Below are 25038 nucleotides of genomic sequence, written 5' to 3' on the forward strand. Positions count from 1 at the left end.
GCTGGGCAAGATATTTAGTGTCCGTCAAAGCACATTTTTTGTTCTGGGTTGAAGTACAATTCCCAATTTAGCAATTTCATAATTTAGTGGTTTCTGCTATATCAGAGCTATTTGAAATCTATCCCTAAAAGGGTATATAATATTGAAGGTGCACATAGGGTCATTCAGAATAACTTCACACACACGCTTCTGTGCATTTCCAAGTCTAATTCTGTCACTAAATCCATACCGGTGACCCAGCGCCTAAATACTAGGCCTCAAATTTAAATCCCTCTAAATCTCTCGTTACCCACCGCTGTACTGTTGTTGCTGGGCAAGATATTTAGTGTCCGTCAAAGCACATTTTTTGTTCTGGGTTGAAGTACAATTCCCAATTTAGCAATTTCATAATTTAGTGGTTTCTGCTATATCAGAGCTATTTGAAATCTATCCCTAAAAGGGTATATAATATTGAAGGTGCACATAGGGTCATTCAGAATAACTTCACACACACGCTTCTGTGCATTTCCAAGTCTAATTCTGTCACTAAATCCATACCGGTGACCCAGCGCCTAAATACTAGGCCTCAAATTTAAATCCCTCTAAATCTCTCGTTACCCACCGCTGTACTGTTGTTGCTGGGCAAGATATTTAGTGTCCGTCAAAGCACATTTTTTGTTCTGGGTTGAAGTACAATTCCCAATTTAGCAATTTCATAATTTAGTGGTTCCTGCTATATCAGAGCTATTTGAAATCTATCCCAAAAAGGGTATATAATATTGAAGGTGCACATTGGGTCATTCAGAATAACTTCACACACACCCGCTACTGTGTATTTCCAAGTCTAATTCTGTCACTAAACCCATACCTGTCACCCAGCGCCTAAATACTAGGCCTCAAATTTAAATCCCTCTAAATCTCTCGTTACCCACCGCTGTACTGTTGTTGCTGGGCAAGATATTTAGTGTCCGTCAAAGCACATTTTTTGTTCTGGGTTGAAGTACAATTCCCAATTTAGCAATTTCATAATTTAGTGGTTTCTGCTATATCAGAGCTATTTGAAATCTATCCCTAAAAGGGTATATAATATTGAAGGTGCACATAGGGTCATTCAGAATAACTTCACACACACGCTTCTGTGCATTTCCAAGTCTAATTCTGTCACTAAATCCATACCGGTGACCCAGCGCCTAAATACTAGGCCTCAAATTTAAATCCCTCTAAATCTCTCGTTACCCACCGCTGTACTGTTGTTGCTGGGCAAGATATTTAGTGTCCGTCAAAGCACATTTTTTGTTCTGGGTTGAAGTACAATTCCCAATTTAGCAATTTCATAATTTAGTGGTTCCTGCTATATCAGAGCTATTTGAAATCTATCCCAAAAAGGGTATATAATATTGAAGGTGCACATTGGGTCATTCAGAATAACTTCACACACACCCGCTACTGTGTATTTCCAAGTCTAATTCTGTCACTAAACCCATACCTGTCACCCAGCGCCTAAATACTAGGCCTCAAATTTAAATCCCTCTAAATCTCTCGTTACCGCTGTACTGTTGTAGCTGGGAAAGTTATTTAGTGCCCGTCAAAGCACATTTTTTGTTCTGGGTTGAAGTACAATTCCCAATTTAGCAATTTCATAATTTAGTGGTTCCTGCTATATCAGAGCTTTTTGAAATCTATCCCAAAAAGGGTATATAATATTCAAGGTGCACATTGGGTCATTCAGAATAACTTCACACACACGCTTCTGTGCATTTCCAAGTCTAATTCTGTCACTAAATCCATACCGGTCACCCAGCGCCTAAATACTAGGCCTCAAATTTATATCCCGCTGAATTTGAATACAATACATTGGGCCAAATAATATATTTGTTGTTGTGGTGAACCATAACAATGAGAAAAACATCTAGTAAGGGACGCGGACGTGGACATGGTCGTGGTGGTGTTAGTGGACCCTCTGGTGCTGGGAGAGGACGTGGCCGTTCTGCCACATCCACACGTCCTAGTGTACCAACTACCTCAGGTCCCAGTAGCCGCCAGAATTTACAGCGATATATGGTGGGGCCCAATGCCGTTCTAAGGATGGTAAGGCCTGAGCAGGTACAGGCATTAGTCAATTGGGTGGCCGACAGTGGATCCAGCACGTTCACATTATCTCCCACCCAGTCTTCTGCAGAAAGCGCACAGATGGCGCCTGAAAACCAACCCCATCAGTCTGTCACATCACCCCCATGCATACCAGGGAAACTGTCTCAGCCTCAAGTTATGCAGCAGTCTCTTATGCTGTTTGAAGACTCCGCTGGCAGGGTTTCCCAAGGGCATCCACCTAGCCCTTCCCCAGCGGTGAAAGACATAGAATGCACTGACGCACAACCACTTATGTTTCCTGATGATGAGGACATGGGAATACCACCTCAGCATGTCTCTGATGATGACGAAACACAGGTGCCAACTGCTGCGTCTTTCTGCAGTGTGCAGACTGAACAGGAGGTCAGGGATCAAGACTGGGTGGAAGACGATGCAGGGGACGATGAGGTCCTAGACCCCACATGGAATGAAGGTCGTGCCACTGACTTTCACAGTTCGGAGGAAGAGGCAGTGGTGAGACCGAGCCAACAGCGTAGCAAAAGAGGGAGCAGTGGGCAAAAGCAGAACACCCGCCGCCAAGAGACTCCGCCTGCTACTGACCGCCGCCATCTGGGACCGAGCACCCCAAAGGCAGCTTCAAGGAGTTCCCTGGCATGGCACTTCTTCAAACAATGTGCTGACGACAAGACCCGAGTGGTTTGCACGCTGTGCCATCAGAGCCTGAAGCGAGGCATTAACGTTCTGAACCTGAGCACAACCTGCATGACCAGGCACCTGCATGCAAAGCATGAACTGCAGTGGAGTAAACACCTTAAAACCAAGGAAGTCACTCAGGCTCCCCCTGCTACCTCTTCTGCTGCTGCCGCCTCGGCCTATTCTGCTGCTGCCGCCTCGGCCTCTTCCTCCGCCTCTGGAGGAACGTTGGCACCTGCCGCCCAGCAAACAGGGGATGTACCACCAACACCACCACCACCACCTCCGTCACCAAGCGTCTCAACCATGTCACACGCCAGCGTTCAGCTCTCCATCTCACAAACATTTGATAGAAAGCGTAAATTCCCACCTAGCCACCCTCGATCCCTGGCCCTGAATGCCAGCATTTCTAAACTACTGGCCTATGAAATGCTGTCATTTAGGCTGGTGGACACAGACAGCTTCAAACAGCTCATGTCGCTTGCTGTCCCACAGTATGTTGTTCCCAGCCGGCACTACTTCTCCAAGAGAGCCGTGCCTTCCCTGCACAACCAAGTATCCGATAAAATCAAGTGTGCACTGCGCAACGCCATCTGTAGCAAGGTCCACCTAACCACAGATACGTGGACCAGTAAGCACGGCCAGGGACGCTATATCTCCCTAACTGCACACTGGGTAAATGTAGTGGCAGCTGGGCCCCAGGCGGAGAGCTGTTTGGCGCACGTCCTGCCGCCGCCAAGGATCGCAGGGCAACATTCTTTGCCTCCTGTTGCCACCTCCTCCTTCTCGGCTTCCTCCTCCTCTTCTTCCACCTGCTCATCCAGTCAGCCACACACCTTCACCACCAACTTCAGCACAGCCCGGGGTAAACGTCAGCAGGCCATTCTGAAACTCATATGTTTGGGGGACAGGCCCCACACCGCACAGGAGTTGTGGCGGGGTATTGAACAACAGACCGACGAGTGGTTGCTGCCGGTGAGCCTCAAGCCCGGCCTGGTGGTGTGTGATAATGGGCGAAATCTCGTTGCAGCTCTGGGACTAGCCAATTTGACGCACATCCCTTGCTTGGCGCATGTGCTGAATTTGGTGGTGCAGAAGTTCATTCACAACTACCCCGACATGTCAGAGCTGCTGCATAAAGTGCGGGCCGTCTGTTCGCGCTTCCGGCGTTCACATCCTGCCGCTGCTCGCCTGTCTGCGCTACAGCGTAACTTCGGCCTTCCCGCTCACCGCCTCATATGCGACGTGCCCACCAGGTGGAACTCCACCTTGCACATGCTGGACAGACTGTGCGAGCAGCAGCAGGCCATAGTGGAGTTTCAGCTGCAGCACGCACGGGTCAGTCGCACTACAGAACAGCACCACTTCACCACCAATGACTGGGCCTCCATGCGAGACCTGTGTGCCCTGTTGCGCTGTTTCGAGTACTCCACCAACATGGCCAGTGGCGATGACACCGTTATCAGCGTTACAATACCACTTCTATGTCTCCTTGAGAAAACACTTAGGGCGATGATGGAACAGGAGGTGGCCCAGGAGGAGGAGGAGGAGGATGAGGAAGAGGGGTCATTTTTAGCACTTTCAGGCCAGTCTCTTCGAAGTGACTCAGAGGGAGGTTTTTTGCAACAGCAGAGGCCAGGTACAAATGTGGCCAGCCAGGGCCCACTACTGGAGGACGAGGAGGACGAGGATGAGGAGGAGGTGGAGGAGGATGAGGATGAAGCATGGTCACAGCGGGGTGGCACCCAACGCAGCTCGGGTCCATCACTGGTGCGTGGCTGGGGGGAAAGGCAGGACGATGACGATACGCCTCCCACAGAGGACAGCTTGTCCTTACCCCTGGGCAGCCTGGCACACATGAGCGACTACATGCTGCAGTGCCTGCGCAACGACAGCAGAGTTGCCCACATTTTAACCTGTGCGGACTACTGGGTTGCCACCCTGCTGGATCCACGCTACAAAGACAATGTGCCCACCTTACTTCCTGCACTGGAGCGTGATAGGAAGATGCGCGAGTACAAGCGCACGTTGGTAGACGCGCTACTGAGAGCATTCCCAAATGTCACAGGGGAACAAGTGGAAGCCCAAGGCCAAGGCAGAGGAGGAGCAAGAGGTCGCCAAGGCAGCTGTGTCACGGCCAGCTCCTCTGAGGGCAGGGTTAGCATGGCAGAGATGTGGAAAACTTTTGTCAACACGCCACAGCTAACTGCACCACCACCTGATACGCAACGTGTTAGCAGGAGGCAACATTTCACTAACATGGTGGAACAGTACGTGTGCACACCCCTCCACGTACTGACTGATGGTTCGGCCCCATTCAACTTCTGGGTCTCTAAATTGTCCACGTGGCCAGAGCTAGCCTTTTATGCCTTGGAGGTGCTGGCCTGCCCGGCAGCCAGCGTTTTGTCTGAACGTGTATTCAGCACGGCAGGGGGCGTCATTACAGACAAACGCAGCCGCCTGTCTACAGCCAATGTGGACAAGCTGACGTTCATAAAAATGAACCAGGCATGGATCCCACAGGACCTGTCCGTCCCTTGTCCAGATTAGACATTAACTACCTCCCCATAACCATATATTATTGGACTCCAGGGCACTTCCTCATTCAATCCTATTTTTATTTTCATTTTACCATTATATTGCGATGCTACCCAAAGTTGAATGAACCTCTCCTCTGCCTGTGTGCTAGGCCTAAATATATGCCAATGGACTGTTGCAGTGGTGGCTGACATGAAGCCTGATTCTCTGCTATGACATGCAGACTAATTCTCTGCTGACATGAAGCCAGATTGTCTGTTACGGGACCTCTCTCCTCTGCCTGGGTGCTGGGCCTAAATTTATGACAATGGACTGTTGCAGTGGTGGCTGACGTGAAGCCTGATTCTCTGCTATGACATGCAGACTGATTCTCTGCTGACATGAAGCCAGATCGTCTGTTACGGGACCTCTCTGCTCTGCCTGTGTGCTAGGCCTAAATATATGCCAATGGACTGTTGCAGTGGTGGCTGACGTGAAGCCTCATTCTCTGCTATGACATGCAGACTGATTCTCTGCTGACATGAAGACAGATTCTCTGTTACGGGACCTCTCTCCTCTGCCTGTGTGCTAGGCCTAAATATATGCCAATGGACTGTTGCAGTGGTGGGTGACGTGAAGCCTCATTCTCTGCTATGACATGCAGACTGATTCTCTGCTGTCATGAAGCCAGATTGTCTGTTACGGGACCTCTCTGCTCTGCCTGTGTGCTAGGCCTAAATATATGCCAATGGACTGTTGCAGTGGTGGGTGACGTGAAGCCTCATTCTCTGCTATGACATGCAGACTAATTCTCTGCTGACATGAAGACAGATTCTCTGTTACGGGACCTCTCTCCTCTGCCTGTGTGTGTGCTGGGCCTAAATATATGCCAATGGACTGTTGCAGTGGTGGCTGACGTGAAGCCTCATTCTCTGCTATGACATGCAGACTGATTCTCTGCTGACATGAAGCCAGATTCTCTGTTACGGGACCTCTCTCCTCTGCCTGTGTGCTAGGCCTAAATATATGCCAATGGACTGTTGCAGTGGTGGCTGACGTGAAGCCTCATTCTCTGCTATGACATGCAGACTAATTCTCTGCTGACATGAAGACAGATTCTCTGTTACGGGACCTCTCTCCTCTGCCTGGGTGCCGGGGCCTAAATATCTGAGAATGGACTGTTCCAGTGGTGGGTGACGGGAAGCCAGATTCTCTGCTATGGAACCTCTCTCCAATTGATTTTGGTTAATTTTTATTTATTTAATTTTTATTTTAATTAATTTCCCTATCCACATTTGTTTGCAGGGGATTTACCTACATGTTGCTGCCTTTTGCAGCCCTCTAGCCCTTTCCTGGGCTGTTTTACAGCCGTTTTAGTGCCGAAAAGTTCGGGTCCCCATTGACTTCAATGGGGTTCGGGTTCGGGACGAAGTTCGGATCGGGTTCGGATCCCGAACCCGAACATTTCCGGGATGTTCGGCCGAACTTCTCGAACCCGAACATCCAGGTGTTCGCTCAACTCTAGTTGTGAGTGCAAATAATATTTTGCAGATGCCTCATTTAGGAGATTTTTAAGAGTGGCCCTACATATTGAAAGTTCCTTTAAATGTGTTTGGAGAAGCGAATTTTTATGGGCACCTTCAAGAGCCTTTATTTTCTCATGTAGATCATCGATCTGTTTCGATCTAATTTTTTTGATATGGGCTCCTATGCTTATGCAGTGACCCCTTATAAAGGCCTTATGGGCATCCCAGATTGTGTGCGGTGTCACGTCAGAGGTGCAATTAGTTTCAAAATAGCCTTCCAGAAGGGTTTTTAGACGAGCTTTGGTGTCAGGGAGGCCTAATAATTTTTCATTAAGGCGCCAATTTCTAGTGGGGCGACGATTTGGCGGGGACATAAAAGTAAGAGAGATGGGGGCATGATCTGAGATGGTGATTGTTCCGATCTTCGCCCCGGAACAGTGCTGGAGGTGCTCTCTAGACACAAATAAATGGTCTAGGCGTTGATATGAACCATGTACCTGGGAGAAGAATGTATAATCCCTTATATCCGGATGGAGCGTGCGCCACACATCTATCAGATGATTTCTAGCTAAGTTTTTTAGAATAGAACTGAGGGCTTTTTGGGATTGTGCTGATTTTTTCGAAGAGGAGTCTAGGAATGGGTTGAAAATTAAATTAAAATCTCCCCCGAGGAAGGTAAATCCCTCTCTGAATGCTTCCAATCTCTTTAAGATATCCCTTAGCCAATGTATTTGATTGGAGTTAGGAGCATAAATATTTATAAAAGTGAATAGGTGCTGACCTATTGTACCTTTTATCATGATAAATCTACCTTCTGGGTCGCATATTTGATCCACTAGAAGGTAAGGAATTTTTTTGTGGAATCCAATGCTAACTCCCTTTGAGTTGGATGAGGGGGAACCACTGTGGAACCAAAGGGGGAACATAGAAAAAGAAAGATTGGGGAAGTGATTTAATTTAAAGTGGGTCTCTTGAAGAAAAATAATGTTTGCTTTCATCTTCTTCAGAATCCCAAAAATGTGGCTCCTCTTTGAGGGCGAGTTACAACCCCTTACGTTGAATGAAGCTAATTCTATAGCCATCTTAAGGGAGTGTAACGGTTCTGGGTAGCTGATTCAACACCTAAATGACAAAAGTGTGTAAGGAGAGAAATTGGCTGAGACTTATCTTTTCCTCCTCGCCGGTGCATGGGAGAAGTCCTCCGCCTCAGATGTAGCTTAGAGAATCTGTTTAAGGACCATAAAAAACAAAACATAAGAAAAAACAGAAATAACATCTGTAACTTGGAAAACAGGAGTAGAGAGGCAACGTAAAAGTGCCAGATACTGTCTAGCGGGGGGTAAAGGTTAGTTACCATTAAATGACAACCACTTTACTAAGAAGGGATATAATTAGACCCATATCAGTAGGCGTACATTGTGGGGCGATCAAGTAAGGGTCTCGGACCTAAAAACGGGTCAGAAGGTACTAATATATAAGGTGGGGAGTAAAGGCCAGGGGCAAAGGGAAAGGAGGTGGGGGGGGGGGGAGGAGAGGGGGGAGAGGAGAGGAGAAGAGGATATTAAGGAAACTGGATAAAGACAGTGACAGGAGAGGAAAGAGTTAAGCGGTCTAGAGAAAAAATCCTTCTGGGGTAAGAGAGCAGAGTAGAAACAGGGAGAGATTTGCATATACATAGCCCTGTTCTTGCCCCTCTGGGGGAGAGGGGTCAGCTGTGACCTGTGTGGTCAGGTGGTGCGGTGGAGAAACAAAACTCTCTGGCGTTCCATCCTGGAGATAGGGGAAGGGCCACCCTAGGGTGAGTTCTTTACAGAAGATAGACGGGGCAGTCCATGGATGTTTCACAACTACACAGGATCTTTCAGCAGGAGGTCGCCGTTGAACCGCACTTCGGGTATTCTGGGCTGATGTCAGCGATCTTCTGATGTAATGCGCCTTGGGGTAAGAGTCTGATTTCTTTTCTTTTGGCGGCGCGATTTAGGAGTGCCTTTGGTTTCAAAGGGAGTGAGCTTGGGTATATCCGGCAGTGAAGTTAAGTCTCTAACCAAGTCCCAGTCCTCTATATCTAATGGAGAAATGTCCAGCAGATCATATAATGGCTCCAAATCTTCGTGGGTCCTGATAGTGACTCTTCTGCCGTTAAACGCAAAGGAGAGGCTGAACGGAAAATTCCATCTATAAAGTATTTTCCGGTTTCTAAGCCATTCTGTTAGCGGTTTTAGTGCTTTCCTTTTCTGGAGGGTAATAGGAGCGAGGTCTTGAAAGACTGAAATGGCCGCTCCGTTGTACCTCACTCCTTCAGGTCTACGGGCTTTAAACAGGACAGCTTCCTTGTCTGGAAAATGTAAAAAGCGGCATATGATGTCTCTAGGAGGGTTGTTTGCGTCCGGTTTCGGACGTAGAGCTCGGTGGGCCCTTTCGATAATTAGAGGGTTGGGGCAGTCCGGACCCAGTAAGTCCAAGCAGATGGTTCTGACAATATCCGGGATTTCACTCGGAGAGTCTGACTCAGGGACCCCTCTAAACCTGAGGTTATTCCTCCTGCCGCGGTTTTCCTGGTCTTCCAGGGCATTGTAAACCGCATTTAGGTGTACCTGGCATTTCTGTAGGCTAGAGGATGAGGCAGTTTGAAAGTCTAGCATCGCGGCCTGCGTCTCCTCTAAAGCTTCTACTCTGCCACCCACGTGTTTGATGTCTTCCCTCAGTGAAGAAATTTCACCTACCAGAGGTCCCATCGCTTTCTGGAGGGCCAGGTCTAAGTATTTTCTAGAAATCGGGAGGGACTTGAGGCTTTTGGCACCTTCGGTGTCGCTTGTGTCCTCTTGAGCGTCCGGGTCTAACTCGGCGGGCTCTCTGCAATGGACCGGCGCCATCTTAGCTTCCTTGGCCACGAATACAGCGGCAGCTTTTTTGACGAAGCGGTCCATGTCTCCGCTATTCCCTGAGATCTTTTGGTGTTGGGACGAATCTCCAGTCTTCTGCTGGCCGATCTTGACCATCTTTTAGTCCGGGGTCTCAAGTGAGCTGTAGTAAAGTGGCGTCTTCCTCACAGAGCTCACACACAGACGTCCATATCAGTCCGGCGCAAGCTCCGCCCCCTGATCTTCATTTCTTAAAGTAATGATGGCCACTGGTTTTTCTTTACTTAGCTGCTTTTTTCTTGCCATAATACAAATTCTAACAGTCTATTCAGTAGGACTATCAGCTGTGTATCCATCTGACTTCTCCACAACGAAACTGATGGTCCCAACCCCATTTATAAGGCAGGAAATCCCACTTATTAAACATGACAGGGCACACCTGTGAAGTGAAAACCATTTCAGGTGACTACCTCTTGAAGCTCATCAAGAGAATGCCAAGAGTGTGCAAAGCAGTAATCAAAGCAAAAGGTGGCTACTTTGAAGAACCTAGAATATGACATATTTTCAGTTGTTTCACACTTTTTTGTTATGTATATAATTCCACATGTGTTCATTCATAGTTTTGATGCCTTCTGTGTGATTCTACAGGGTGGGTCATTTATATGGATACACCTTAATAAAATGGGAATGGTTGGTGATATTAACTTCCTGTTTGTGGCACATTAGTATATGTGAGGGGGGAAACTTTTCAAGATGGGTGGTGACCGTGGCGGCCATTTTGAATCCAACTTTTGTTTTTTCAATAGGAAGAGGGTAACACATCAAACAATGGTGTGCTTGGTTTAAGGTAACTTTATTCTTTCATGAGTTATTTACAAGTTTCTGACCACTTATAAAATGTGTTCAATGTGCTGCCCATTGGGTTGGATTGTCAATGCAAACCTCTTCTCCCACTCTTCACACACTGATACCAACACCGCAGGAGAAATGCTAGCACAAGCTTCCAGTATCCGTAGTTTCAGGTGCTGCGCATCTCGTATTTTCACAGCATGATACTATTATCCCTGGGCGCCGCTCTGTTCTCCCGCTATGCCCTCCGGTATCTTCGGTCACTAAGTTATAGTAGGCGGAGTCTGCCCTTGTTCTGCTGTAGCACTGGCCAATCGCATCGCAGAGCTCACAGCCTGGGAGAAAATAAACTCCCAGGCTGTGAGCTCTGCGCTGCGATTGGCTACAGCAGAACAAGAGCAGACTCCGCCTACTATAACTTAGTGACTGAAATCTCCGCCAACTATAACTTAGTGACCGAAGATACCGGAGGCATAGCGGGAGAACGGAGTGGCGCCCAGGGATAATAGCAGTGAGATCCCCGGGCGCTGCTCTCCATGTCTGTATACTTAGTTCACAATGTCAGGATCGGTGAAAGGTCCTCTTTAAGGCTGAAAAATATCTGGCTCCGGCACCCACCGCAACAGATAAGTTGTTTGTTCCCGTACAGTTTTGTCTCTGACTGTTGGGTGAGTGTCATGATTCTGCTTTTTGTGGACATCCTGGTAATTGAGGGCACTAAGGAGCTGGTTTCTAGATCATATTGGTGGCTCACTCTACTGTAACTAGGGATGTCAAGTCCTGTCGGCCTGCGAGGTTTGTGCTAGGTCTAAAACCCCTAGGACTCCCCCTGCTGGTGAAATACAACCCCTACCCATTCCCAGTAGACCCTGGTCCCATATCTCGATGGACTTTATCACTGACCTGCCGCCTGCGGAGGCTAAGGCTGTGGTTTGGGTAGTGGTCGATAGGTTTAGCAAAATGGTTAATTTTATTCTCCTGTCTAAACTCCCAAATGCTAAAACCCTGGCATCTATATTTGTAAAGCAGATTGTACGTTTACATGGTATTCCGGGGAATATTGTATCTGACAGGGGTGAGCAGTTTGTGTCCAAGTTTTGAAGGGCCTTCTGTCAGAAATGACAGATTTCATTGTCTATTTTGTCCGCCTACCACCTCGAGAGTAATGGGCAGACTGAATGCCTCAATCAGTCTGTGGAACAATTCTTTAGGTCATATGTTGCTGATGACCAGCAATTATGGGTTAAATACCTTCCATTGGCCGAATTTGCTCTGAATAACCATGTTAATTCTTCTGCTGCTTCTTTTGTAACTATGTTTTCCATCCTCGTTTTCATTCTGGGTCATCCGTCTCCTCTAACCCCAAGGCGGATAAGGTGTCCTCTGAACTATGCGCAGTTTGGACTCGAGTTCAATCGAACCTAGAAAAGGCTCAGAATACTCAGAAAATCAATGCCAATAGGAGACGTTCTAAGGGGGTGAATTTTCAGGTTGGGGGATAAGGTGTGGTTGTCCTCCAAGAATCTCTCGCTCAAGGTAGCTTCTAGAAAATTTGCTCCTCATTTTATAGGGCCGTATAAAATTAAGGAAGTGATTAACCCAGTATCGTTTAAGTTGGAACTGCCCGAGTCGTTCCACATTCATGATGTGTTTCACAAATCTCTGCTTAAAAAATATATTGAACCTGTTGTACTATTGCAAGCAGCGCCTCCGCCGGTTCTTGTTAATGATTCTGTGGAGTATGTGGTGTCTAAGCGATGCGCTCACTCTCCGCTACGCCGACGGTGCCCCTCCTTTGTGCAGGAGCGAGGACGCGCGCAGCGTCCTCGTCTCCTAGGTGATGGGGGCGGTACCAGATAAGCCTGAGCAACCAGATTAATCTTTAGCACCGAGCAGGAGTCTATCTTCATAATATAAATACTGCATTCCACAATTTATTCATAATGGCTTGACAAAAAAATAAAATAATAATTCTGTATCCTTGTTCTATAAATGGAATGTAATATTAGAGGGATATTGAGTAGATTTATGTGTCTATAGTATCAATAATAAAAAGAAACAAATATAAAAACCAGGTTAAAAAGGGGACATTGCATATAAAACTAGTAATTAAAAGTTTTATTGGCATGAAGGCAACGCGTTTCAAAGATTCTTTTTCCTCAGGTAAGTGCCTTATGGATAATAACAAGGAAATTTGCATTTATAAGCAGGTACAGGATATGACATTATACTCATTTAAACATACTGATATAGCATATAATACATACAAAATACAAATATGCAATACAAAAAACATAAATAATATATAATAAAACAAAAATAAATTATTGTTTGAGTGTTTTTATGATTTTATTTAAGCCCACGCAAACCTCAGATCCACAAAACATGGACATAAGACATGTAAACCCCACATAGCAGTGCAGACTTGAATAGGTCCATGATCTGCAAGATACTGGTTTTTATATTGGTTCCTTTCTTAAATTGAATAATTTATTACGAAACCCACAGAGGACCCTCAACCCAGGAGGGAGTAGCCAGCTATTTGAAGATGCTACCGGATTTGGTCTCCGGTATTTCTGGTAAGCACAACTTTATCTGGAGAAATGCACTCTGTTATCCAGGGGTAATACACCAACAGCATACTTCATGCTCTTTCTTTTTCTTCTCATGCATCTATATGGGAGCTCCTTGTTATAGGCAAGGCCTTACTGAATTGAATAAAAATTAATTACACACAGAAGGTCTTTACATTTTATTTTTTATTTCAAGAGTTGGCATAGGGAGTCAATAGGCTAGGGAACACTCCTTGTGAAAAAGAATATGCAGATTGGTTATTTTCCAAAGAGAGCTGCCTCTGTAGTACCGCCTAATGGAGATTGCTGCCCTATAGTCAATGTCCGAGTATACAACAGGCCTTGCAACATGACTAAGGATTTCCAGCCAATTCAAGAGCCTTCTCCAAAAAAAGGAACCTATATGCATAAAATTGTTTTAGGGTATTTGCTTCTGTCAGTTCAGAGCAGGATGTTCCCACATCACATACTGAAATACTGTGTACGTGACAGAGAGATTTATTGAGCAGGTGCCAGTATCCACCAATCAGATTCTAGGTCCTTTTAAAAAGTAAATGGGTCATCCAATATCAGCCGTGGAATAACCACAGTAAGTGTGGCCAGAGTAGGAACAGTTATGTTACCACAAGACTGCCCCCATATAGCCAGTACTTACTGCAGTTATTCGCATCTTGGTCATGAAAGGCTGAGATGGGAGACCCCTGTTAAGGAAGTAATCTGATTGAATGCTATAGCCACCACTTTTGAGAAATGTGCCCCTACTGTATATTTTTGTCATTATTTACCATATCGCTATTATAATGCTTATTAGAAAATGCTGACTTGGTGATGTACTGTGCTGTTAAGTTTGTGGAAACTTTCTAGTGTGATCATCTGGCAAGTTAAAATAACTTTCTGTTAAGTCACAAAGGCAAAAAAAAAAAAAAGATCTGACAATATACAGTATTTAAAGAACACAATTAACAGATCAAAGAAAGAGACTGACACAGAGAATATCACAGCTAAATCATACCGATTACTCACTAAATAATGAAGTTGGACAGAGTATAAAAGCCTCATTCCAGCTACAGAATACAGCATCTTCCAGTCAATCTACTTCCAAGTGTGCCACTGTTAGTGTATTCCATAACCATGTCTGGAGTAAAGGGAGGACAACAGAAACACATTCAAGCCAAAGAACAGGATCGTAAGTAAATGATTGGACCTTGTCATTCTAGCTTTTCTATTAGTTTTTGCTTGCTATCTTAAAACAGCAGTCACTTTTGTATAAACATTTAGTTAAAGGATATTGTCCTTCATTCAGTGCATACTGTACAACTACCTCTGGCACATTTTGGAATGTGTAGTCATGTAACTAAGACTGTACTATAATGAGCCAGCAGGAGATAACCAGTCTCTGTCAGCAGGAGCTAAGCTGCTGTCAGAAGTGCCTGGCAAAGGTTTACTCCCCTCTCCCCGTTAAAATGCAAACATGCATTTGTGCAGGCCTAAAGTATATTCAACATTTGGTATGTCATGTTTGTTCCGTTTAGTTCTAAAATAAATTTGAGTTAACTAAAATGTAATAAAAATTAATTAGCAAAATGCATCACTAGCACAATCTGGATTCCAAGTCAATGTACATACTTAGCCGCTACTTGTTACTAAAAAGAAATAACCATTGCTTTACTGCAAGGCTCACATTTACCAACAAGTGGAATTGTTTAAATGAATGTTAGAGGTAAAGCTAGATTAATTTATTGACATATCACAAATTAATTTGTAACTCCATATGCCTAGTTTGATACATTCATAATAGCATACATCATATAGCACGTTTTCCACACCAGAGTCTGTGTTTGGCATCAATTTTCTTATTTGCACCATATTTATGAATATTATTTTGTTTAAACTCTTTAATAAAATGTTATTTTGTTTTCTTAGATTGTTCACAGCAACATAGCCATGTGGGTCATGATGATGGAGCCAAACATCAAGCTAGTCACGGAGGTCATGATGATGGAGCTAAATATCAGGGTAGCCACGGAGGTCATGATGATGGAGCCAAACATCAAGCCAGTCATGGAGGCCATGGTGATGGAGCCAAACATCAAGCTAGTCATGGAGGCCATGATGATGGAGCCAAACATCAGGCTAGTCATGGAGGCCATGATGATGGAGCCAAACATCAGGCTAGTCATGGAGGCCATGATGATGGAGCCAAACATCAAGCAGGTCATGGAGACCATGATGATGGAGCCAAACATCAAGTTGGTCATGGAGGACATGATGATGGCTCAAAAGCTCATGGAGGCCACCGGGGTCAAGATCATGGAAAATGAAATAATATTTATAGCAACCATACAAATGTAGAAATGTAGCAGTAAAACAATTGTAGAACAAGAAAAAAGTAGGTCATATTTGTATTTACATTTAAATTAATTGTAAAACTAAAAATCTGTTTCTTAACACTGCATAATAAAACCTATGAGAATATATCTGTTTGTATTCCTTTGTGTTTTGTTCTAAATAATATAAGTAGTGTTCAGTGAATCGGAGCATCCGAGAGTGGAATTCCATCTAAAGTTTAGGAACACTTGATTCGCAAAGCATCCAAATTTTCTGGCGCTGCATTGTAATGAATCAATTGTTTCCTAAAATGGTAGTGACGTGTTACAATGTAAAAGAATACCAGGAACAAGAGTATAATGCAGTGCAGCCAGCCAATCAGCAGCTAGCCAGGCCCTGTGATGTCACAGCCCTATAAAAATCCTAATTTCACCCGGTTTCAGCCCGTTTACAGTGAACTGAGCATAAGGAGAGATGTGACAAGTGCTAGGGACAGTGTTTAACAAAGCTTTTATTGTAGACTCTTGTATAGGGAGACTGCAGGGACAGTGCAGGATGGAATAGAGAGATCATAGAGTTTTTACACACCATAGAGATAGCATAGGGAGACTGCAGGGACAGTGTAGGCTGTGTAATCAAAAACTGAAAGGATCCATAGGAGACTGCTCAGTTTGCATCAATCCCTGCACAGAGCTATCTAATTGAACAGTGTCCACCATGTTTAATAGACAAGCAATTTTATTACTTCATACTTCTCAAATTGGGGTGAATAAACTATCTAATGAAACTGTTATTGGGGTGTACCCCTTGATTAATAGATAAGCAGATCTATTAAGCCTTGCTTCTCAAATTGGGGTGAATAAGTAGTGTGATTTAACTGCTATTGGGGTGCCCCCTTGATTAATAGATACAGTATACAAATCTATTATGCCTTGATTCTCAAATTGAGGTGAATAAGCTATGTAATTTAACTGTTATTCGGTTGTCCCCCTTGCTAAATAGATAAGCAGGTTTATTATGCCTTGATTCTCAAATTGGGGCAAATAAGTAGTATAATTTAACCGTTATTAGGGTGCCCCCTTGCTTAAACGTTAAGTACATCTATTATGCCTTGATTCTCAAATTGGGGTGAATGAATAGTGTAATTTAACTGTTATTGGAGTGTACATCTTGTTTAATAAATAAGCAGATCTGATACGGCTTAATTATCAAAATAGGGTGAATAAAAAGTGTAATTTAACTGTTATTAGGGTGTCCCCCTTGTTTAATAGATAAGCAGATCTATTACGCGTTGATTCTCAAATTGGGGTGAATGAGTTGTCTGTTTTTACTGTTATTGGGGTGCCCACTTGTTAAATAGATAATCAATTCCATTAAGCCTTGATTCTCAAATTGGGGTGAATAAACTGTTTAATGCTACTGTTATAAGTGTGTCCACATTGACATTAAATAATTTGTTCTACATATACAGTTACTGCTACTGTACAGTATGTCCGACTGACAGGTGCCAGGGCCCTCTGAGGGAACAGGCAGTGGCAAAAATGTTGCTGTAGCCTGCAGAAATAGCAGCAGAAGAAGAGAGGGGTGGTGGTAGCGACAGTTGCAGTAACAGGCCAGAGCTGCCACTGTCATCCAGAGTTTATATTTTGACCTACAATCCAACTGTTCTTGAATGGTTGATTCGGTCTTCAACATCATCTGAACTGACATCAGACACCCACACGGTTGTTGGTGGGCTCCCCTGATATCACACTTAGTTGGTATGGCCCAGGAACAAGCTCCGTGCCCTTTGTGTCCTGAACCTGCCTCTTTCTTTTTGTGCTCCTTCTGCACAGGAAGTATTGTGTCCTGATGGCTCTCCTCTGCTTTTCAGCAAGGACAAGCTTTTTCAGGACAGTCAGCAGTTACTGCCTAGCCCAAATGTGGAGGAGAGGTTCGCTGCTTTCTCCTGTAGACGTGCAAGTAGTGACAATGAGAGTCGCGTTGGAGCAGGTATTGTGAGCAGTTAAGGATGTGGCCATGAGACTGGAATAAGGAGTAAACATAATGACCCAGTCACAGAGTAGGGAGGTAACAGCAGTGGAAGTAACATCATAAGATGGTGGGTGCCAGAAGGAGAAGATTGCAGCAGAGGGGGCAAGTTTGTGGCATCAGGCAGGTTTCAGCATCAGAATAGTTGCTGAAGCACGTGATCAGAAGTAATGGGCCATTTTTCAAAATGTTCTGGTGTGGCAACACACTGCAGTCAGAACATTACTGCCAGAAAGATCTAGTCTGATGAATCAGGCACCGGTGTGTGGAAATCCTGGCTGATCCACGCCTGATTCATCTTTAGAAAGGTTAATCTCTCAAAGGCGAGTTATTTTTGGACCACTGTCACGGCCTTTGGTGTGTGCTGTGACACTTATGCCACGCTTGCCGTTGCCTGTGGCAACGGTTGCCTTGCATGTTGTTGCCTGCGGCAACGTGTAGCTTTTTATGCTGGTGTGTGCACTTCCCCTGTCAGTTGTTTCCTCCTCTGTACGGTGCTGGAGGGGTTAACCACCTTGCTGGGCGTGTTCACCAGGTGCTTCATCTTACCTGTGGCTAGAGGCCAGGAGTCAGTGGTACTCCAGCCATGGTGTGTGCTGGAGTTATGCTCCTGGTCTTCATATTTCATCTCCCAGAGTCAGGGCCTCCTAGTGGGACATCGAGGTCTCCAGCGATATCTTCTCTCCTTTACATGTATTGTATGTTTGGTGTGGGGTTATGATTTGGTGTGTTGTAGTGTGTAGCCTGGTGTTTCTTGTCTGGTATGTTTGGTGATATCTTCCAGCATGGTCGCTAGACTTCCTAGCCTGTATGCAGTGCCACCTGGGGCAGCAATGCACCTTGAGGCATGGGTGTCCTGGTGGAGTCTGGTGTGCTGAATACATGTGTGAGTTGCTGGTACGGAGTCCTGTTTGGTGTTAGGGCTCCGGTACGTATTCACGGGTTCCAGTCATGGTGGCAGCGGCAGGTAAGTGTGTTGTCTTGTTTCCATACCTGCCGATTCTCTTGCTGCATGTTGTCTTTTCCTTTCCCTGCTTCTAGGCCTTTTGAGACTCCTGTTCTTCAATGTCCTGGAAGAACAGGGCGACTCTCCTCAGCTCCTTTGTGAGGGATTCTCAGGGCGATTCAGGGCCTTAGGTATCTAGGGTATGAGCCATCCTACCATCCAGGTCCGCTCATACGGTGAGGAGTTAGGGCTAGGTATAGGGATGCATTAGGAGGTGACCTGCTCCCTTATCCTTGTGTTCAGGCCTAGTTGCTTTCCTTATCCCCCAGTCATCGTACGGTGGGGGGTTTCCCCACTCCCCACCTTGACAGGGACTAAACACCCACTATGATGCCACACTATTGGCTGAACAGGAAAGCTTGCCCAGGGCAAACTTGGACAGTTACAGCCACAAATCAAGTTTGGCTTTCCAGTAGTCCAGGGTGTTTTTTTCAGTAGGCATTAGAGCCACCAGACTTAAGTTGCTGCTGATAGAGCTGGTGCTGCTCCTGCCCCCACCCAACTCCCTCCAGCAGTCATGGCAGTGGAATGTGAGCGCAGGGGGTCCCCGCAGTCAGACCTTCATGAGGATGGGCAATGGTGCAAATAAGCAATGACCAATCAACTACTTAGGATGTCTTGATAGTAGTTTAAGTAAATGGCCTGAGTAAATGGCAGGTGTCACGCATGAGCTGCCATTGGCTAACGTCAAAGTTACAAAGGGCAGTACCACTGTCTGACTGCATCATCAAAAAATTGTTTACTGCCTTCCTCTGTTCATATAGTTGGCCCAACATGTGGGGGGGTGGAGTTCCAACGTGTGGAAACGTTGCATATGAGGTGATGTTGGGGAACACCATTATGCTTTTGCAGCTCAAGGAGGGTGTGTTTTGCAGGGTAAGAATGGCTGAAGTGCATGCAATGTTTCCTGGCCATATTCAATAAGGCTTGCAGTTGGGTGGATGACTCCAGGAACCGGTTTACAACCATATTAAAGACATGCTCCATTCAGGGTGCATGGGTCATCCCTCCATGACACAGTTCCTACACAATGTTCTTTCCTTTATCGATGACCATGGCTCTGATCTTCAGTTGTCGAGTAGACAGCCAGTATTCGATTTATTGGTTGATGATGCCGAGCAGTTCCTCTGCGGTGTGACTCAGTTCGCCTAGGCTGGACAGGTGCAAAACAGTGTGACACCACTGTGTTCAGGCATAGGTGGCATGCTGGAGAACCACTCTAAGCTGTGCCTACAGTAGAGGCTGAGGACAAGGTAGAGCATGACAAGGCGGAGGAGTATATTGGTGCCGCAATCACAGCATGAGAACATTTGGCGGCATTGCCATCACCTGGCCAAGTTGCTGGGGTGCCTGGAGAGGAACCACATATACCTAGTGGGCCATAAAGGACTTATATTGTCCTTGACCATAGTTACAGCTCCACATTTTGACGTTGATGTGAACTGTACCAGACATCAACAGGCTCAAGGACTGGCCCACCTTCTGCTGTACATATGTATGCAGAGTTTGTACAGATTTTTTTTTTACAGAAGTAGTGATGACTTTGGGAGTGCATGCATACTGTTGTCTCTTTTAAATGATCAGTGATCGATTGCTGGTGAAACGCATGACGAGGAGTAGGAGGATGAGCATCAGGACCATTAGACGATAGGAAGGAAATACAGCTCCTTTGTTGAAGGTAGTGAAGGCCTCACTGCTGGGATAGGGGTGGGGGCTGCTTAGAGATGCGTCATGCTGTACCACTACATTAGCGCCACAGTTTTCCCAGGCTACTTTATGGTGACACAGGGCCTTGTTGCCAACATTGCCACCCTGGATGGCTTCACCTTCTGCCCACAGATCATATATACGACCACGCTAATGTCCTTGGCATTTTAACCACACTACTGCTTTCTCACTACCTGCCGCTGTCTCTATGAACCCATGTACCGCTAGTTGTTTCTGGACAGGTAGACTCCTGAGTAGCAGATGGTCTACCCTGGGCACGTTTGGCTCCAGATCCCACACTGTTGACTCCCTGCTGACTCACAGCCATGCTTGCACCCTGCTGCCACACTGCTGACTTACGGCCATGCTGGAACCCTGCTAGCTCAACCGCACACTGGCACCCTGTAGATGTCTTACGGGCAACCTGCCACCCTCACCCCCTGATGATGATGCTGAAGCCCCCTCTTCATCCGGCTCCCACGTGCTGTTGCCTACATTATCATCCACTGCTGTCTGCTCGTCACTTACCGTAAGTCACCATCACCAGTCTCATGGCCTCGTCCCTGACCGTTCACATCACCTGCTCCCACTCGACTCCCATCGTCACTACCTGCACTCCAACAGGAGGAAGCAGAAAACCTCTTCTCCAAATCTTAGCTGGGCAGTAGCTGCTGACTGTTCTCAGTAATATCTTCCTTGCTGAAAAGTGGAGCAGAGCCAGCAGCATAAATCATTTGCCTGACACTACACAAAAAGAAGAAAAGGAAAGTGGCAGGTTCAAGGCATAGGGCACAGAGCTTGTTTGTAGGCCATGCCAACTAAGTGTGGCGTCAGAGGAGCCACAGACTATTGGCTGGGGGTATCTGATTTTAGTTGAGATGATGTTGAAGACAGAATCAACCATTCCAGGACAACGGGATTAGTCGTCAAGACATGACCACTGGATGACACTGGCATTCTGGCCTGTTGCTGCAGCTGCTGCTATCACCACCTCTTCTTCTTCTGTTACTTCTGCAGGCTATAGGCAATATTTTAGCCACTGTCTGTTCCTTTGGAGGGACCTGGCACCTCTTTGTTGGACACCCCACTAACGGCTATATTACACAGGTTATTCACCCCAATATGAGAACAAGTCCTCAAGGAATAGGTTATCTATGAAATCGGGTGGACACCACTATAACAGTTATATTACACAGGTTATTCACCCAATTTTGAGAATAAAGGCATAATGGAATGGCTTATCTAATAACCAAGGTTGGCACCATTCAATTAGATAGCTCTGTGCCCTACACAGGGGATTGATACAAACTGCACTGTATCCTAAGGATCTTTTTAGCTTACAGAGCCTGCACTGAGCTGCATTCTCCATATGCTGTCCCCATGCCCTCCTTATAATGTCTGACAACTCTCCTGCACAGCATTATAAGTTATCCCTCGTTCCCAGGATTCTTAATTTCACTTTTTAATCTTCACTCTGTTTCTTCTTGTGTGTAATCTGTATTAAACAAAATAAAAACAATTCATGACCAACATTTCAAGCCTTAGTACAAGCACTTCATCATTGTTTGACAACTTTCCACTGCTGTTTTCCCTTTCATGAGCTCAACCAAATTGCATGCTGTGACAAAAGCAGATATACTCTGTCTGCCCGATTCTTTAACTCCTGAAGTCTCACTTACTCCCCAGGCACACGTTACCCACATTGAGATTCTTAGTTCAGGGAAATCTTAATATGGGATATGCGTTTAGGAGAGAGGTCCCATAGCAGAGAATCAGGCTTCATGTCATAGCAGAGAATCAGGCTTCAAGTCATAGCAGAGAATCAGGCTTCATGTCATAGCAGAGAATCAGGCTTCACGTCACCCACCACTGGAACAGGCCATTGTCAGATATTTTTAGGCCCCGGCACCCAGACAGAGGAGAGAGGTCCCATAGCAGAGATTCAGGCTTCATGTCATAGCAGAGAATCAGGCTTCACGTCACCCAACATTGGAACAGGCCACTGTCAGATATTTAGGCCCCGACACCCAGACAGAGGAGAGAGGTCCCATTGCAGAGAATCAGGCTTCATGTCATAGCAGAGAATCAGGCTTCATGTCACCCAACACTGGAACAGCCCACTGTCAGATATTTTTAGGCCCCGGCACCCAGCCAGAGGGGAGATGTCCCATAGCAGAGATTCAGGCTTCATGTCATAGCAGAGAATCAGGCTTCACGTCACCCAACACTGGAACAGGCCACTGTCAGATATTTAGGCCCCGGCACCCAGACAGAGGAGAGAGGTCCCATTGCAGAGAATCAGGCTTCATGTCATAGCAGAGAATCAGGCTTCACGTCACCCACCACTGGAACAGGCCACTGTCAGATATTTTTAGGCCCCGGCACACAGACAGATGAGAGAGGTCCCATAGCAGAGAATCAGGCTTCATGTCATAGCAGAGAATCAGGCTTCATGTCATAGCAGAGAATCAGACTTCACGTCACCCACCACTGGAACAAGCCATTGTCAGATATTTAGGCCCCGGCACCTAGACAGAGGAGAGAGGTCCCATAGCAGAGAATCAGGCTTCATGTCATAGCAGAGAATCAGGCTTCATGTCATAGCAGAGAATCAGGCTTCACGTCACCCACCACTGGAACAGGCCATTGTCAGATATTTAGGCCCTGGTACCCAGACAGAGGAGAGAGGTCCCATTGCAGAGAATCAGGCTTCATGGCATAGCAGAGAATCAGGCTTCATGTCATAGCAGAGATCAAGGCTTCACGTCACCCACCACTGGAACAGGCCATTGTCAGATATTTAGGCCCCGGCACCCAGACAGAGGAGAGAGGTCCCATTGCAGAGAATCAGGCTTAATGGCATAGCAGAGAATCAGGCTTCACATCACCCACCACTGGAACAGGCCATTGTCAGATATTTAGGCCCCGGCACCCAGACAGAGGAGAGAGGTCCCATTGCAGAGAATCAGGCTTCATGGCATAGCAGAAAATCAGGCTTCACGTCACCCACCACTGGAACAGGCCATTGTCAGATATTTAGGCCCCGGCACCCAGACAGAGGAGAGAGGTCCCATTGCAGAGAATCAGGCTTCATGTCATAGCAGAGAATCATGTTTCATGTCACCCAACACTGGAACAGTCCACTGTCAGATATTTTTAGGCCCCGGCACCCAGACAGAGGAGAGAGGTCCCATAGCAGAGATTCAGGCTTCATGTCATAGCAGAGAATCAGGCTTCATGTCATAGCAGAGAATCAGACTTCACGTCACCCACCACTGGAACAAGCCATTGTCAGATATTTAGGCCCCGACACCTAGACAGAGGAGAGAGGTCCCATAGCAGAGAATCAGGCTTCATGTCATAGCAGAGAATCAGGCTTCATGTCATAGCAGAGAATCAGGCTTCATGTCATAGCAGAGAATCAGGCTTCACGTCACCCACCACTGGAACAGGCCATTGTCAGATATTTAGGCCCCGGCACCCAGACAGAGGAGAGAGGTCCCATTGCAGAGAATCAGGCTTCATGTCATAGCAGAGAATTAGGCTTCATGTCATAGCAGAGAATCAGGCTTCACGTCACCCACCACTGGAACAGGCCATTGTCAGATATTTAGGCCCCGGCACCCAGACAGAGGAGAGAGGTCCCATTGCAGAGAATCAGGCTTCATGGCATAGCAGAGATCAAGGCTTCACGTCACCCACCACTGGAACAGGCCATTGTCAGATATTTAGGCCCCGGCACCCAGGCAGAGGAGAGAGGTCCCATTGCAGAGAATCAGGCTTAATGGCATAGCAGAGAATCAGGCTTCAAGTCACCCACCACTGGAACAGGCCATTGTCAGATATTTAGGCCCCGGCACCCAGACAGAGGAAAGAGGTCCCATTGCAGAGAATCAGGCTTCATGGCATAGCAGAAAGTCAGGCTTCACGTCACCCACCACTGGAACAGGCCATTGTCAGATATTTAGGCCCCGGCACCCAGACAGAGGAGAGAGGTCCCATTGCATAGAATCAGGCTTCATGGCATAGCAGAGATCAAGGCTTCACGTCACCCACCACTGGAACAGGCCATTGTCAGATATTTAGGCCCCGGCACCCAGACAGAGGATAGAGGTCCCATTGCAGAGAATCAGGCTTCATGTCATAGCAGAGAATCATGTTTCATGTCACCCAACACTGGAACAGTCCACTGTCAGATATTTTTAGGCCCCGGCACCGAGACAGAGGAGAGAGGTCCCATAGCAGAGATTCAGGCTTCATGTCATAGCAGAGAATCAGGCTTCATGTCACCCAAAACTGGAACAGGCCACTGTCAGATATTTTTAGGCCCCGGCACCCAGACAGAGGAGAGGTTCGTTCAACTTTGGGTTGCCCCGCAATATAATGGTAAAATGAAAATAAAAAAGGGATTGAATGAGGAAGTGCACTGGAGTACAATAATATATGGTTAAGGGGAGGTAGTTATAAATGTCTAATCTGCACAAGGGATGGACAGGACCTGTGGGATCCATGCTTGGTTCATTTTTATGAACGTCAGCTTGTCCACATTGGCTGTAGACAGGCGGCTGCGCTTGTCTGTAATGACGCCCCCTGTCATGCTGAATACACGTTCAGACAAAACGCTGGCCGTCGGGCAGGCCAGCACCTCCAAGGCATAAAAGGCTAGCTCTGGCCACGTGGACAATTTGGAGACCCAGAAGTTGAATGGGGCCGAACCATCAGTCAGTACGTGGATGGGTGTGCACATGTATTGTTCCACCATGTTAGTGAAATGTTGCCTCCTGCTAACACGTTCCGTATCAGGTGGTGGGGCAGTTAGCTGTGGCGTGGTGACAAAACTTTTCCACATCTCTGCCATGCTAACCATGCCCTCAGAG

The 25038-nt window shown here is 46.3% G+C and overlaps 1 protein-coding gene across 1 annotated transcript; it reads left to right on the plus strand.

The window, feature by feature from the left end:
* The first annotated feature begins 14181 nt into the window (after positions 1-14181).
* Positions 14182-15542, plus strand: LOC122939912 (glycine-rich protein DC9.1-like). The gene is made up of 2 exons (XM_044296130.1): positions 14182-14275; positions 15013-15542. Exons 1-2 carry the CDS (start codon positions 14221-14223, stop codon positions 15408-15410), a joined length of 453 nt encoding a protein of 150 aa, XP_044152065.1. The 5' UTR covers positions 14182-14220; the 3' UTR covers positions 15411-15542.
* The last annotated feature ends 9496 nt before the right edge of the window (positions 15543-25038 follow it).

Source organism: Bufo gargarizans, chromosome 6, assembly GCF_014858855.1.
Source record: "Bufo gargarizans isolate SCDJY-AF-19 chromosome 6, ASM1485885v1, whole genome shotgun sequence".
Lineage (NCBI taxonomy): Eukaryota > Metazoa > Chordata > Amphibia > Anura > Bufonidae > Bufo > Bufo gargarizans.

What these genes read in the sequence shown, in the direction of transcription:
- LOC122939912 (XM_044296130.1), top strand. Translation starts at nt 14,221, where the DNA reads ATGTCTGGAGTAAAGGGAGGACAACAGAAACACATTCAAGCCAAAGAA. An exon ending in TCAAGCCAAAGAACAGGATC is followed by an intron (nt 14,276 to 15,012) that starts GTAAGTAAATGA and finishes TTGTTTTCTTAG; the next exon opens with ATTGTTCACAGCAACATAGC.